This window comes from Phascolarctos cinereus, unplaced genomic scaffold (genome assembly GCF_003287225.1).
Source record: "Phascolarctos cinereus isolate Bilbo 61053 unplaced genomic scaffold, phaCin_HiC Scaffold_726;HRSCAF=1367, whole genome shotgun sequence".
Classification (NCBI taxonomy): Eukaryota; Metazoa; Chordata; class Mammalia; order Diprotodontia; family Phascolarctidae; genus Phascolarctos; species Phascolarctos cinereus.
In genome coordinates, this window is record NW_027556098.1 from 362,832,628 (window position 1) to 362,848,293 (window position 15,666).

The 15,666-nt window shown below is 49.4% G+C and overlaps 1 protein-coding gene across 1 annotated transcript in view; it reads left to right on the plus strand.

Moving 5' to 3' along the window:
• KCNQ4 (potassium voltage-gated channel subfamily Q member 4) overlaps window positions 1-15,666 on the plus strand; it is a 78,091-nt gene that overhangs the window by 320 nt on the left and 62,105 nt on the right. The window contains 1 exon segment of the mRNA XM_020983549.2: window positions 2-279. Within this exon segment, the coding sequence (XP_020839208.2) occupies window positions 2-279 (278 nt within the window).

Sequence of the window (15,666 nt, forward strand, 5' to 3'; positions counted from 1 at the left end):
ACCCGGCCCCGGGCCGGGGGATGCCCCCCAGCCCGAGTTGGTGGCTCTCACGGCAGTGCAGAGCGAGCAGGGCGAGGCGGGGGCGGGATCCCCGCGCCGCCTGGGGCTCCTAGGCAGCCCCCTGCCTCTGCAGCCGGGGCCCGGCTCCGGCTCCGGCTCCGCCTCGGGCTGCGGCCAGCGCTCCACCGCTGCCCAAAAGCGCTATCGCCGTCTGCAGAACTGGGTCTACAACGTGCTCGAGCGACCCCGTGGCTGGGCCTTCACCTACCACGTCTTCATGTGAGTCACGCCCCCGAGACCCCCGGCTTTGGGCGCCCCGCCTCGGACCTTTTCTCCACGCCCCCTGCCTCTGGGTCCTCCCGGTCTGCTCATTCCTTCCCCTCTCCTAGCTTGTCCTGTCCCGTCTCCCCTTCATCCCGCTTCGGGACTCAGCTAAGCCCCTATCCCGCTTCGGGGCACCGTGCTTAGCCTTCACTGCCCCCTCTCCTGCTTCCCTTTCTGATCTCTCAGCGAACCCTGGCCCCCTACCTGCTCCTTTCCCGACTCTCAACCTTACCCCTCGTCCTCCTTTTGGGTTCAGCCTAACTCCCTCACTGTCCTATTTCCCAGCTCTGTCCAGACGCCCCTCTATGGGTTCTCAGTCCAACCTCTGGCCCTATTCTTGTCCCCCCTTCTCTAGCTGCTGGCCTCTATGTCCTTGTCTCCGTGTCCTCTCACCACCCTCCTCCACCCCTAGTCGTCTCCCTCTTAGGGAATACACCTGTCCCCCCACCTCCACCCCCATCCCTACTCCTTTATGCCCAGATCTTCTCCAGTTCTTTCTGTGTCCAGTTCCCCAAGAGCCCTCCTCCAGTCCCAGATGCCCTGGACTCATGAGCTGTACACAGGATATCGTCCCCCCCAACACACATATGCACCCACACACCCCACCTTGATCTTAGGTCCCTTTCCTGCACCCTGTTTCCATCTCAACCCCAGCCCGTCCCCAGTTGTGAGCCTTCCCTCTCTCCTCTCCTCTTTTCTCCTCTCCTCTCCTCTCCTCTCCTCTCCTCTCCTCTCCTCTCCTCTCTCTCCTCTCCTCTCCTCTCCTCTCCTCTCCTCTCCTCTCCTCTCCTCTCCTCTCCTCTCCTCTCCTCTCCTCTCCTCTCCTCTCCTCTCCCTCGAACACACACATACACACACACTTCTCTCTCCTTCGGAGCTTGTAGATTCTTACACATTCTAACTTTTCTACAGCTGAGACCCTGCCCTGAAGGCTCCACTCTGCCTCCACCCTCCCCAATTGAGACACAACTTCTAGTCGATCTCGCCTCTTGCCTTTCCTACCCTCAGTGGAGATGCCCATCATGGCCCCATTGACCTCTACTATCTTCTTTTCTACTTCTCCTTGCTCCCCTCCCCCACCCCAGAATCTTTCTTCTTTAATGCCTGGGCTGGCCAGTCAGCACTGGGTCGCTGAGGCCTGGTCACCCTCTCACTGTGGCCCATGCCCTGTGTGGGACAGTTTACTGCAGACTCCAGGGCTGGGCCCTCTCTGGTTCCCTGGCCCTCGCCAGGCCTGGCTCCCAGCAGAGGGAAAAAGAGAAAGCGGAGAGGCACTCATTTGGAAACACTGACGCTATGCCCTCCCCCTCTCTCGGCCCCCCTCTCTGGCTTCTACAACTTTCAAAAACAACAAACCGGCTTCTTCGAGGTAAAGAATGAATTTTGGCAGCTCGCAACCTTGTGAGCACGGAGTCTGAGGGGATGGAACAGGCCCAGGAAGGAACCTGAGAGGCCCCGCGGGTATCAGTTGAAGGGTTCGGCCTGGCACTGGGGCGGCTGGAGGTGCCCGCTCGGCCTACGGCTCCCTGGAAAATGTGCATCTATTAATACCCCCCATCCCCCGCAGAAAGCTGTCTAGGCTCAGCCCCCAGGCTTGAGAGAGCTCATACCCTTGGAGGTGGGCCTTCCTTCTATTGTTCTGTCTAACTTGGGCTGGCTGAATCCTGGTGGCAAAGAGGGGAGAGGGGCCTGAAGATGGAGGGGACCTGTGGGGTCCTGTCGCCTGAGGAGACATAGGGAGGGGTAGGCAGTGGGCAAAGGTCCTTCCCATGCTCCAATCTGTTCTGTGGCTCTGACCAAGTCAAAAGACCTTAGGTGGGTCAGGGGACCTTTTGTGAAGGTTTAAGTCAGAGTCAAGGTAGGGGTCAGGACAGATTGTCTAGGGCTGAATGTCTGGATCATTAGTTGGGCTGGGGGCCCAAGGGTTGTGTTTGTACAGAGAGCCCTGGCTCTGAGCTGCTCCCCTAGCACAGGAATATAGGAAGGAGTGTGGGGAAGGCCTGGGTGCAGGGGCCATAACAACCCACTAATTGGGGACCAGCTTAACAAGCTGAAATTCCCCGTGTTCCTTCCCCCCAACTGATGCTTACGTTCCTGGTCTTGGTACTTAGGAGGAAGTCATTAATCAGAGAGCTGATGCCCGCTAACACTCCAGCTCAGCTGTTGGGGCTCTGCTGGGTGGGCCTTTGGAGAGTTGTATTAGGTACTGGAACGAACCCCAGGCCTGGACACAAGATTGAACCCCTATGTTCAAACCCCATTTCTGCTATTTGCTGTCTGTGTGACCTTGAAGAAACTGTTCATTCCCTTCTCTGGACCTGTTTCCTCTTCTAGACAATAAAGGGGGTATGACTCGAAGGTTCACTTTGGTTCTAAGGTTCTGGGGTGCTAGGTTCCTTTGCTACTGGGCTATGACTTCCCTGAGAGGGTCAGGAGGGCCTCTGAGACCTCTGTCTCTACTGCTGGTCACTGCAGGTGAAGGACCCACCATCTCCTTCCTGACTCTAACTCCATCTCCGGAAAGGCCTCCCCCACCTCTTTCCGGGACTAGATCATCAGATAACTTTGCTTCACATCCGCTCTTCCAGGAGATGCCAGGCATGTCTTGGAAAGATGAACAGGTGCCTGGCCTTGGGGAAATCCCCTCTACCCTCTGAGGCCGCAGGGCTGCTCTGGAAACTGGGCTGACCCTGCCTATCACCCTGCCTTTCATCCAATCTAGATAGAGGGAGGGGTCTTAAAGACATTCCTTCAGTTGCCCTTTTCGGAATCTCACACCTCTTCCTGACAACTGACCTTGGTCCATCCCATTTGCAATCTTGTTCTAATCCTCTATATTTCTTTCTGTCTTCTGATCTTTTGAATGTCCTGTGAAGGAACTGCCCAGAAAGGCAGAGCCTCCTGTCCTCAGTCTGCTGGGCTCTTGCCCTCCTGGATCTCAACTTGTTTTTTCTCAATCCTAGGTGGAGTTGGTAGAGCTGAGGCATGGGGACAAGGGGCAGTGAGGAAGGAAGCAGTCAACCCAATTGGAGACATGAACCCCATTTATGCCTGGCCTCCCCTCAAGCAGTCCATCATCCCCTTCCCTCCCCAGAGCCAAATACCTACCTCTCTCCATCCTCCCCCTCTTCTGTCCTCAACACTATGGCAGCTATGGGCAGCATGGGCCCGGCCATGCTTAGAGACTAGAGTATGTCCAAAGTCTGCCAGGGCTCAGGGAAGTTCATAACTGTTTCCGTGGCACTGTGGGGGTCAGAGTGATACTGCCCAATGAAGTCCCCCACCCTCTTCCCAGGGCCAGGGGGTTCTAGGAGAATCCCGCTTAGCTCACATCTTCTACTGTGCTCTGGTCCTGGCCAAGGGATTCCTGAGCCCCCATCCTAAGCTAGTTGGCATTTGGACCTGTTTCCAGGGCACCATAGTCTGGAGCCAGCATGGGGCTGACACACCCTCCCGCCACACTGACCACACCCACTGCAGAGACCTATGGACCATTCCTTTTCCAAGCCAGTGGGTCTCCACGTCCTCCCCCTTCCTTTCTCTATTTCGAGTCAAGCTCCCTGTTCCCACAAAGAATTTGCTCTGTGTGAAGGTTCAAACTGCTTCCTCCTCCCTCCCCTCCTGCCCCTCAGGAGACCCTCTTAGAGTATATCTTCATCTTTGCTGACATCCAGGACAGCAGGAAGTAGGGCCAGAGAGGAGGCAATGGGACCTAACAGGACCTCAGAACACAGAGAGGCTGCTCCAGGCCACCTACAGAGCAGGCCTATAAAGTGCCTGGAGATCTTAGCCGAGAACTTCCAGTACCATGGTGGGTTGTTAAAGAGACAGATGGAATATTCCAGAATCATCGACTGTCAGAGGCAAGGCAGGATCTTGGAGGCAGAGCATAGAATGTCAGAGCTGGAAGGGTCTTAGAATGTGGTGTGTTGGACCTGGGAGGGGCCTTAGAACAGAATGTCAGAGCTGGGGGGCCCTTAGAACACAGAATGTCAGGGCCAGGAGAGGTCTTTGAGATCATCCAGACCTACCTCCTTCATTTTACAAAGGAAGAAGGCCTAGGGAGGCCTAGGGAAAGGACTCTTCCTGGGTCACACAGCAAATCAGCGCTATAACCAGAGCCCTGATTCCCATGCCAAGGTGGGGCTCTTTCCCCCTATAAAGCTAGGCCTTCCTGCTAAGTTTCTTGGTTTCTTCTGATTTATGCCAAGTACTGAGACCCTGTATTTTGGGCTCATGAGCACTTCTGTATGATCACACAGGCTGATAAATACAAGTACATGAATGGCCAACAGCACCTTTTGCCATCCCCCATTGCACATCCATGCTCACACAAACTGCACAATCATAGACATATACCCACTTTCAAAGACATATTTAATAGTCCCGATCCATAGTCCTCTCTCTTCCTCCCTCCCCTGTCTCCAGCCTTGAACTCCTAGCCAGTCCTGACAATCAAACATATGCAGGCAAAGGGAGTAGGTAGGTAGGTCCTGGGCACTAGGGCTGGCCTTATTCCCTGGGATACCCTGGCAGCTGGCGGCTTCTCTTTGGAGATGCAGGTGAAGCCACAGGGCTGCTGTGGTGGGTCTGTGTGGTACATTTGTGTCTGCCTTCAGCAGCTTCCTTGGCAGTCAGAGACATAGGTAGCTCAGCCCTTCCTGGCAGCTTGAGACAAGGAAATTGTGTTGTCCCCAAACTCAACCCTTTCTTCCTCCTTGCCATGGGAAAGATCTTGGAGTCTAGTCTAGAGAATTCTTTAGTTTCCATTTTAACCCCTGTCGTGGGGAAAATAGTGAATCCCACAGCCCTTGATTCTGTTACCCAGTACTTTCAGCCTTCTCTAAGCCCCTCCTGGCACCTTTACTTCATCCTCTTCTCTCTCTTCTGTCTCTGGTCACCTTCCAGAATTGAATCTGGGTTGGCTTGGGTCACCTCTTTGAGGCCATGTTTTGAGGAGATCTGGTAGAACTTCCCTCAAGTCAGGTCAGGAATCATATAGGGCAGAACTCAGGGCACTATTGTCCAATCCTCCCAGCCAAGTAGGGGATGGACCACTGCAGGTCAATTTATCTGGGCCCCTGCCTGTAGGTCCTATTGCCCCTTTCATTCTCCTCTAGGTAAAATGAGATACTTCAAGGCTTCTAAGGTCAGATGTCCCCATGGGTCACCACCACAGTGTGGATACCCACCTCTTTCTGAGGAAAACCCTTAATTCCCAAGATTTAGACCCAGAAGGGACCTTAGTGGTCATTAACAGTATCATTTTACAGATGAGGAAACTGAGGCCCAGATAGGTTTAGTGACATAGTCATCAAGACATTAAGTAACAGAGCTGCAATTTGAACTCAGAACTTTCAACCCACTGCCTTTTTTTATTTTTATTTTTTTTTAAACAATGCTATACTGCTTCTGGGTGTCTAATCTCCAACCCTCCTGCTGTTATGGAAGTCAGCCACTTCCTCAGGCTGGCTGGCTCTTGAGTACACCTAGACTTGATTATTCTTGCCCTGCTCTCTTGTGTATTGAGCCGGTGATGTATTTAAGACTCCCCCTGGGAGCTGGGCAGCTGAGGCCGGGGATGCAGCATTTATCTAGAAGCTTAGAGTGAAAGGAAGCATTGGGCCAAGCCCTGCTCCCTCCCGAAAGTACAGACAGCCCCAGAGAAAGTAGTAGAGAGTTCTCTCCCCTCCCCAGTTTTCTTACTTTCCCCCTCCACTTTCATTTTGCCTTATGCTAAGACAGCCTCCCTGACCACTTTTTTACCTCTAAGCCACCTTTACCCAGGGAAGCCATCAGTACAATCACCATTTGGGGGTGAGGGAGGGGTTGCCTCTTCCAAGCTTCTTCCTGGCAGCTTCCCTTCCATCCCCACCCCACCCCCTTGGAGTAGAACAAGAGCTTCTTCAACCCTTGCCTCAGATCTCCCAGTTATGCACAGACCACCCCTCCCCTCCCAATAGACTCCTCTTCACTGTAACAACCTGAACCTGGCCTGACATCCCTGTGAGCTGGTGGAAGACAGTATGACATAGCAAAAAGAGACTGGGCTTGGTAGTCATGAATCCCAGCCTCTAGCCCCAACTCTGCCATTGGTGGACTGTGTGACCTTGGGCATGTCAGTTCCTCTCCATGGGCCTGTTTCCCCATCTGTGAAATGGGAGGAGGGGGTAATACTGCCTTGCCCTGCCTGCCTCACAGGGTTGTGGTCTCAAGTCCTGACTGTACAATGGGATTGATGTGGGCTTGACTCTGAGGGCTGGAGACAATTTCAGAGCACACCTGGGTTAGGATACACAACCAGGAATCCCCTCTTTGATGTCTTTAATGAGTGTCCATGCACACCTCCAGTGACTGTCTCTCAGAATATCTTTGGACAGCTCTAATAGGAAGTTTTTCCTTCTATAGAGATAAAATCCTCCTTCTCTACCTCTACTTCTCTACCCCCTTCCCCCACCAGCTTCCAGTCCTGCCTTTTTAGGGCCAAGCAACACAAGCCTAGTTTCTCTTCCTCATGATATGTGAAGGCAATGGCTATGCTTTTCCAAGTCTTGTCTTCTTCACATGGCTTTGTTCAATGGTTCTTCCTATGGTTTGGTCCCCAGGTCCCTCTCTGACCTGCTTGCCCACCATAGTACTGCTGTGTTGTTGGTCATTCGTGTCTGACTCTTCATGATCCCATTTAGGATTTTCTTGGCAAAGATACTGGAATGGTTTGCCATTTTCTTTTCCAGCTCATTTTATAGATAGGGAAACTGAGGCAAACAGGATTAAGTGACTTGCTGAGGATCACACAGCTAATAATTGTCCGAGGCTGGATTTGAATTCACAAAGATGAGCTTTCCTGACTCCAGGCCTGGCACACTATCCATTGAGCCACCTAGCTGCCCACCTAATGTGCCCACCTCATACTGCTCTAGTTCATCAATATCCTTCCCTAATCATGGTGCCCCCAATGCTCCTAAATGTGGCTGACCAGAGCAGAGAACAATGGGATTGTTACCTCTCTTGGTCGGACACTGTTTCTGTTAATGCAGGCTGAGATCACATCAGCTTTTCGGGCTGCCTTAGACTCTGAGGTCTTCATATGAACCTCCCCCATCATGTACTTATATATTTAATCCTCTGAGCCCAAGTATGAGGAAGCCTTCTGATTCCTGAGATTTTATGCTTCCGTGAATTCACACTTGCCTGCATAAATGGATTTTCTTAGATGCTACCCATTGTTCCAGCCTGTTTAGGATTCCACTCTTTCTATCCTCTGCATTAGCTATCCTGGCCAGCTCCTTGTCACCATCAGTAGATAATCAGGCCATCTATGTCTTCAAGCCATTGATAAAAATGTTGAAAACCCCAGCACCAAGGACAGATCCATGGTGTGTTCCACTGGAGTCCTCCTTCCAGGTAGAATCAATTTGCTGGTTCATCCACTTTTACAGTGCTATCATCTGACCCAAATCTCTTCATCTTGTCCACTGGGCTATACTAGGTCAAGTCCCTTCCCCTGGCTTGGCCTCAGTTTATCCATCTTCAAGTGAGCAAGTTGGTCTAGATGACCTTTAAGGCTCCTGCTAGATCTGTAGGATTTCTGTATCAATGGTAATCATGAAAGGTAACACTTATGTAACATATTAAGGTATGTGAGAAAACTTTTAAAAATGGAATTAATATCTTTTGCTTTTGTATCACCAAGATTTTCCCCTTATCTCTCTTCCTCCGGCTCCCAGAGGTCATCCTGTATACTGAGTGATATTTTTAAAAAGAAAAAGAGAAAAATCATCAAACCCTACTAACACATTGGAAACACTTGAGGGTATATGCGATGTCCCACTCCTGTGGACACCCACGTGTGCAAAGGCGAGGGGCAGGCATCTGCCGGCGTCCTTTCTTTGAGGCCAACCTTGTTCTTTATGTCCAGTTCCAATGGTTTTGTTCCTTCCATTTACATTGTTATAGTAATTGTGTCTATTGTTCTCCCAGTTCTGCTTACTTTGCTATCTGTGAAATATTTTACATCATTATCTCATTTCATTTCATTTCTTCCCTTATTATAATCCCCATTTTGTAACTGAAGGAAATGAAACTCAGGGAGTTCAGTGACTTGCCCAGTGTAACCCAGCTAGTAAATAGTCAGAGACTAGATTTGAACTTGGGTCTCTGCTGACTCAGTGGCCAGTCCTGCTACTTCTTCTTCCTGCTACTTCCTACTACTGCAGTCCCTGAGCTCTGGAGTAGTCACTACTCTGCTGGTGCCGAAGACCTTGACCCTGGAAAAGGAACAGGGCTGTGATTCGCAAAGATGTTGCAACATGGGCAACAATGGCTGTTTTTCCCTTAGAAACTAATTTTGGGCCAGATGTCTGACTGCCCTTGGCCTGAGTGGGGCATCCCTTACTGCCCCTTCCTGATTTGGGGTGTTCTTGGATGCTCATATCTTGAATGTTACGGTCCTCTTTCAGTCAGCCCCATCCTGTCCACCTTGGGGAGGGTCTGGACAGATTCTTCCTCTTTTTTTTTTTTAATTTGAGTAGATTCTTGTGGGCTAATCGTGCAGCCCTGGATCTCATAGAACTGGACACCTGACCTAGGAATGGCGCCTAGAGTTTTGGGGGGGAGGGAGGGGAGGAGGAAGTTGGAAGGGCTAGAGAAAGGGCCTTTTCTAGTTCAAATCTTGGGGAGGTCCCATGCCTAAGCCCCAGGACCAGGTAGGTAGGGGAGCTGACAGGCTGGATTCTGCCTGCTCTACTCTTCCTGACCACAGAGCTTTCCTACCAACTCCTGTTCAATATCCCTGCTGTGGTGCTGCATCTCTGGGGATAGGGGGGAGCCGGAGCCTGACTCATTATGAAATGTCGAGAGGGGGGTGGGTTGGGGTAGGAAAGGAGGGAAAAGGCTAGCTCAGCACAGTCCTATCCAGCAGGAGGTGGGGGGTGGAGAAGGCGAGACTTCTGGGCTCTTCCAGTTCTTCTTCAGGTCCCTTAGGTGGGTGTTAGCTCTGCTGGGAGGCCTGAGAACTTTTAGTCGGTTCTCATTTTTCTAGAATCTAAAGAGTCATCTTGTGAGAGAATGCCTCTGTGGGTTGCAAAGAAGCAGCTTTAGGCTCTGTCTCAGGGAGAACTTCCTAACAATTTAAGCTGTCCAAAAGTCGAGTGGCTTGTCTCCAGAGGTAGAGAGTTCCCATGCCTGAAAAAGTGATCCTCATCAAATAGAGGCTGGGGATGTGTTCTGGGGGACTTTTGTCAGAAAACCTTAGTGGCCCTTCCAGTTCTGGGATCCTGTTATGAGAGAGACAGAGAGACAGACAGACAGACAGACAGAGGGAGGAAGAGAGAGAGAGACGGAGACAGAGAGAGAAATAGAAAAACAGAGAGAGAGAGAGAGAGAGAGAGAGAGAGAGAGAGAGAGAGAGAGAGAGAGAGAGAGAGAGAGAGAGGAGAGAGAGAGAGACAGAGAGAGAAGAGAGAGAGAGAGAGAGAGAGAGAAGAGAGAGAGAGAGAAGAGAGAGAGAGAGAGAAGAGACAGAGAGACAGAGAGAGAGACAGAGAGAGACAGAGAAAGACGGAGACAAAGAGAGAGAAATAGAAAAACAGAGAGAGAGAGAGAGAGAGAGAGAGAGAGAGAGAGAGAGAGAGAGAGAGAGAGAACATGTGTGTTTGCACCTATGATAGAACATACATCTTGTTGTCTAAAACGGGTGATAAGGTTGTCAGGAATCTGCTTGGGAGATGGGGGTGAATTCAAGGCTGGAGGTAGAAAGAAATGTTGGAGCAGATCAATGATTCAACTACATTTTTAGCTGTGTGCCTATGTGTATGTCTCTGTGTGTGTGTGTGTGTGTGTGTGTGAGTGTGTGTGTTTAAGTTGGGGAGTCTTTGCAAGTGCTTTGAGCTGTCAGGAGAAGAAGGGGAGCTTTTCTCCTAGGGTTTTGGTTTCTCTCTCTGTAGCATGGGTGTGACTCAGCTCCCCAGCAGTCTGGGGAGCCCAAATGGGGCCTGGAGATCTGTGAATGACTTCTCATCTCACTTCAGGCTTTCTCAGCCCTAGGATGGGGAGGTGGCTTCTTTAGGGACTAAAGTTTCTGAAGGGGGAGCAGGTAGAGGGTGCTATGTATGTGTGTAAACCCCAGAGCTTCACTCTCTCTATTTCCATTTCTTTGGCCAAGGAAGTGAAGTGAGAGAGACAGAGACACAGAGAGAATGAGACAGAGACAGCTAGAGATAGAAATAAAGAATACAAGAATGGGACCGAAGAGTCCCAATTCCCAGCCAGAAGGAAAGGAGCCATCTAATGGGTGAGAAAGACTCCTTCTCCCTTCCTATGGGGGCAGCCCCTCAGAGTCCTACTTGTCCTCTCTTCTCACATGGTGGGGGCCCCCTGGGCTGCCCCCTCCCCTGGGGGTCTGGCCCAGGGCCCAGGGCCCTGGGCGAGGAGGAAATCTGGCCCCAGGCATTGTATTAATTGGGCTGGAAATCTGTGGGTGGAAACTCCAGGAGGAAAAGAGGAAGAAAAACTCAGCTTCGTAAAGGAAAACTGGGCATAGCAAGCGGGGGACACATTCTGGCTCTGGGTCTGACCTTTTCTTGCACCACTGATGGATGGTCTGAAGGGTAGAGACTCCCTTACTTCCAGACCCAGGGATTTCATGTGGAATTGGGAATAGGTGAATCCCCAGCTGGCTTTCATGGAGGCCATGGGGCAGGGAACACACTAGTAGTGGAGAATGCATAATGAGCTAGAAAGAATGCTGCATTTTGAATCCAAGACCTCAGTTTGAATCCTAGCTCTTCTGCATAATGTCTGGATGACCTTGGACATGTCACTTCTCTTTTCTCGGCTCCAGTTTCCTCATCTGGAATGAGGAAATTGGATGGGATGATCTCTCAGGCCCCTTCCACATTTAAATTCTATGATCAGGAGTGTTCTAACTACACTAACAGGGACTGAGGTCATTTACAAGAAGGAACTCACGACAGTCCCTTGGGGAAGGGGAGTGGAAGGGGCAGGTAATAATGCTATTTTCCTGGGAAAATCTGCCAGAGTGAGGAAGAGCCTTGTGGAACTGGGAGGCAGGGGCATGGATGAGATGACCTCTGCTAACCTTGCCACTTTGGATTCTGGAAGAATTCTTTCTTTTCTCTCCCCACCCATCCATGGCTACATCAAAGGGATGTTGAGGTTGAGGAATGGTGGAAAGGGCAGTGGGAGGGATGTATCTCATCCTCTCTGTCTCCTACATCCTTCAATGGCTACACAACACAGCCCATTTTCAGTCTCTGGTTTCAGCTCTTGCTAGGCTCCCTGGGGGAAGGCAAGCCCAAATAGCTAAGTCAGCACAATAGGCCCTCCTCTTCCTGCCGGCCTGAGGCTCTACCCTGGCCCTGTGAGAGCCCAGAGCAGGCTCAGGACAGAGGATGCTGGCTCTGACCAGGTGAAGCTGCCCTCAGCCTGGCACTGAGCGGGTATGAGCAGTGCTGGGCCTTCGGTCCTGCCACCATACATTCTGGCTTCTCTGAAGTGCGGTCCTTCACTTTCCCCATCTGCCTCAGTATCTCTCTGGGATTGTCTTCTTTAGCCTCAGAAGCTGCCTAGGGGTAGAGGAAAAGGCCTGGACTGCACTGGGAGCCCAGAGTAGTGGGCTGGAGGCCCAGTTCTACCAATAACAGCATGGCCCAGTGTGAAAGGCCTCAGTCCTCACTCCTCTCAGCTACCCAGGGCTCCAGCTTGTCTTTGGGGCTTCCCGGGGACCTTTGCCTTCCTCCCCGTGGCGTGATGGAAAGGACCTCGATTTGGAGATGAAAGGTGAGGCTTTGAGTCCCAGCTACAAATAGTGACTGGTCGTGAGACCTGGCAGGTGGCTCTGAGTCTCTCTGTCCCCATAAAGTGGAGATAATAATGCCTGCAGTGCTGACCTCATGAGGTTCTTCATGACTTCTCCAATTCTTCCTGGCCCCTGAACTTGTTCTCAAACAGGACGAAAAGGACATCACCATGCTGGAGTCAAGGTACAGTGTGTCTGACTGTGGCTGATCAGATCAATAGGAGCTTAGAAGGCTCTATCACAGGTCAGGCACAAGCAGTCTGTGTGAACATTTGAAGTGGAGTAGTAGTAGTAATAGTAGTAGTAGTAGTAGTAGTGGTAGTAGTAGTAGAAGAAGAAGAAGAAGAAATAGAAATGGTAGTACTAGTACTAACAGTAGAACCCCAGGCTTTCAGACAATGTGGAGGGTTTTAGTGCTTCCCAAATACTGCCATACTATGAGAGAAATTCCTGCGTTCCTCATGTGAGAGCTCAAACCATATTGCTGCCAGAGACAAAGAGAGGTTAAGTGTCTTACCTAGGGTTCCCCAGCTAGTAAATGTCAGAGGAGAGGATAGAACCTGAGTCTTCCTGAGAAGTCCTCAAGTCCTCAAGTCCAGACCTTTGTCTTCCAAAGGACTAGGTAAACTTTAGCTGACTAGATCCCTCCATCAAACATGGCAGAGGGAATAGAAAGAACTCCCACCCATGAAGATAATCTATCATGTCACCTCCAAAACAGTACACCCTAGCCCTTCAACCTAAGGTTCAAATGTCCGGTCTGGCCTTGGGCACAAGTGTTTTCCCATTTCTGGGCCTCAGTTTCCTTATCTGTAAAATAATAGGATTGGATGTAACAACCTCTGAGATCCCTTGCAGCTCTGACCTTCTTTGAACATAGGTCCCTTACCCCAGAATCTCAGAACTAGAAGGGATGCTCAGAAGGCATCTAGTCTCATAGCTTCCCAAGCCAGAATCTCCTCTACCATCTCCTTGACAAGGGCTCATCCATCCTCCACCTGAAGACCTCCTCTTTCTCATCCCTTAATTTTACTTTTTAGATATCATCCGTTCATATTCAGCTCACACCTGTGCCTTCTCTCTCTCTCTCTCTCTCTCTCTCTCTCTCTCTCTCTCTCTCTCTATATATATATATATATATATATATATATATATAATATATATATATATATTCCTTCTGACTACCCTAATAATGAGAAAGTTCTTATGAGTTACAAGTATCATCTTCTCATGCACCTTTCCTGTTTACCTTTCTATGCTTCTCTTGAGTCTTATATTCAAAAGTCAGATTTTCTATTCAGCTCTGGTCTTTTCATCCAGAATGCCTGAAAATCCTCTATTTCATTAATGTCCCCCCCCCCGGATTATACTCAGTTTTGCTGGGTAGGTGATTCTTGGATGTAACCCTAGCTCCCTTGCCCTCAGGGATATCATCACCCAAGCCCTCCGAACCCTTAATGTAGAAGCTGCTAAATCTTGTGTTATCCTGACTGTGACTCCATGATACTTGAAATGTTTCTTTCTGGCTGCTTGCAATATTTTCTCCTTGACCTGGGAGCTATAGAATTTGGCTATGATATTCCTGGGAGTTTTCATTTTAGGATCTCTTTCAGGAGGTGATTGGTGGATTCTTTCAATTTTTACTTTGCCATCTGTTCCAGAATATCAGGGTAGTTTTTCTTGATAATTTCTTGTAAGATGAAGTCTAGATTCTTTTTTTTTTTTTAATCATGGCTTTCAGGTAATCCAATAATTTTTAAATGATCTATCCTGGATATATTTTCTAGATCAGTTGTTTTTCAAATGAAATATTTCACATTATCTTCTGTTTTTTCATTCCTTTGGTGCTGTGTTATTGTTTCTTGATTTCTCATAAAGTCATTAGCTTTCATTTGCTCAATTCTAATTTTTAAGGAATTGTTTTCTTCAGTGAGCTTTTGTACTTCCTTTTGCATTTGTCCAATTCTACTTTTTAAGGAGTTGTTTTCTCAGTGAACTTTTGTATATCTTTTTCCATTTGGCCAATTCTGCTTTTCAGTGCACTCTTCTCCTCATTGGCTTTTTGTACCTCTTTTACCATTTGGCCTAGTCTGTTTTTTTAAGATTTTTTTTTTCATATGTATGTCTCCTTTACCAAGATGTTGACTCTTTTTTCATGATTTTCTTGCATCACTCTCATTTCTCTTCCCGATTTTCCTCTACCTCTCTTACCTGATTTTCAAAATCTCTTTTGAGCTTTTCCAAAGCCTGAGACCAATTCATATTTTTCTTGGAGGCTTTAGATGTTGGAGCTTTGACTCTGTTATCTTCTTCTGAATGTGTGTTTTGATCTTCCTTGTCACCATAGTAACTCTCTATGGTCAGAATTTTTTCTGTTGTTTGCTCATTTTCCAAGTCTATTGCTTGACTTTTAACTCTTTGTTAGAGTGAGGCTCTACTTCCATCGTGGAAGATGTACTGTCGCAAGCTTCAGGAGTTTTGTGCAGCTGTTTTCAGAGATACTTCTAGGGACCTGTGCGTTCTGAGTCCTTCCAAGGTGGTATGATCGAAGGAGAGATGTGTTTATTGCTCTCCCGGCCTGTGCTTTGTTCTACGGGTGACCACAAGCACTCTTTTCTGCTCTGGAACTGTGATGAAGGTTCCTGCTCCACTGCAGCCTTAAGCTCTAGCGTGCTAGTGATCCCCCCCTCCCCGGACTGTCACCCAGGGCTGAGACCCAGATCTGAGTATGGGCAAAGCAACAGAGTCATGTCCCTAGTTCCAGCAAAGAGACCCCTGTAATCTCCTTCTGATCAGTTTTTCGACCCCTTTACCATCTGTGGGCCAATAGCTCCAGAAGCAGCCATTGCCTCTGCTCCCAAGGCCTGCTCCTGCTTTGTTGAGGCTCAGTCTACACTGGTGTGGCCTGCTGCACTCTCACTCAGGTGCGACAGACCTTTCCTGCTGACCTTCTAAGTTGTCTTTGGCTGGAAAATTATTTCCACCCGTCCTTTTGTGGGTTCTGCCACTCCAAGAATTGTCTTATGGCATTATTTAAAGGTGTTTGGAGGGGTTTGGGGGAGAGCTTAAGCAAGCTGTTGCCTTTTCTCCACCATCTTGGCCCCAAGGCTATCCAATGTACCAACTTTCAGTGTGCCCACTGAAAAGCTCTGTTAGGAGGTTTTTTCCTCATGCCACCTGCCTCTCTGTAACTCCTTTCCATTGTTTAAATTTTTGTTCTCTAGGGTCAAACAGAAGCCCAATCCCTCTTCCCAGTGATGGCCCTTTAAATATCTAGAGAGAGCTATCATGTCCCTGCTACAGCTTCTGTTCTCCCAGTTCCTCCATGTAATTCTCAGATGGCCTGATCTCCAGTTCCCTGATCAATCACCTTGGTCAATCTCCTCCACCCCAGCTTGTCAATATCTTTCCTAAAATGTGATGCTCAGAACTGAATGACATCCTCCAGATGTCTGATCAGGGTAAAAAGCAGCAGGACTATTACCTGTATGTCTTACTTCTCTTAATGCAGACAACAATCACAT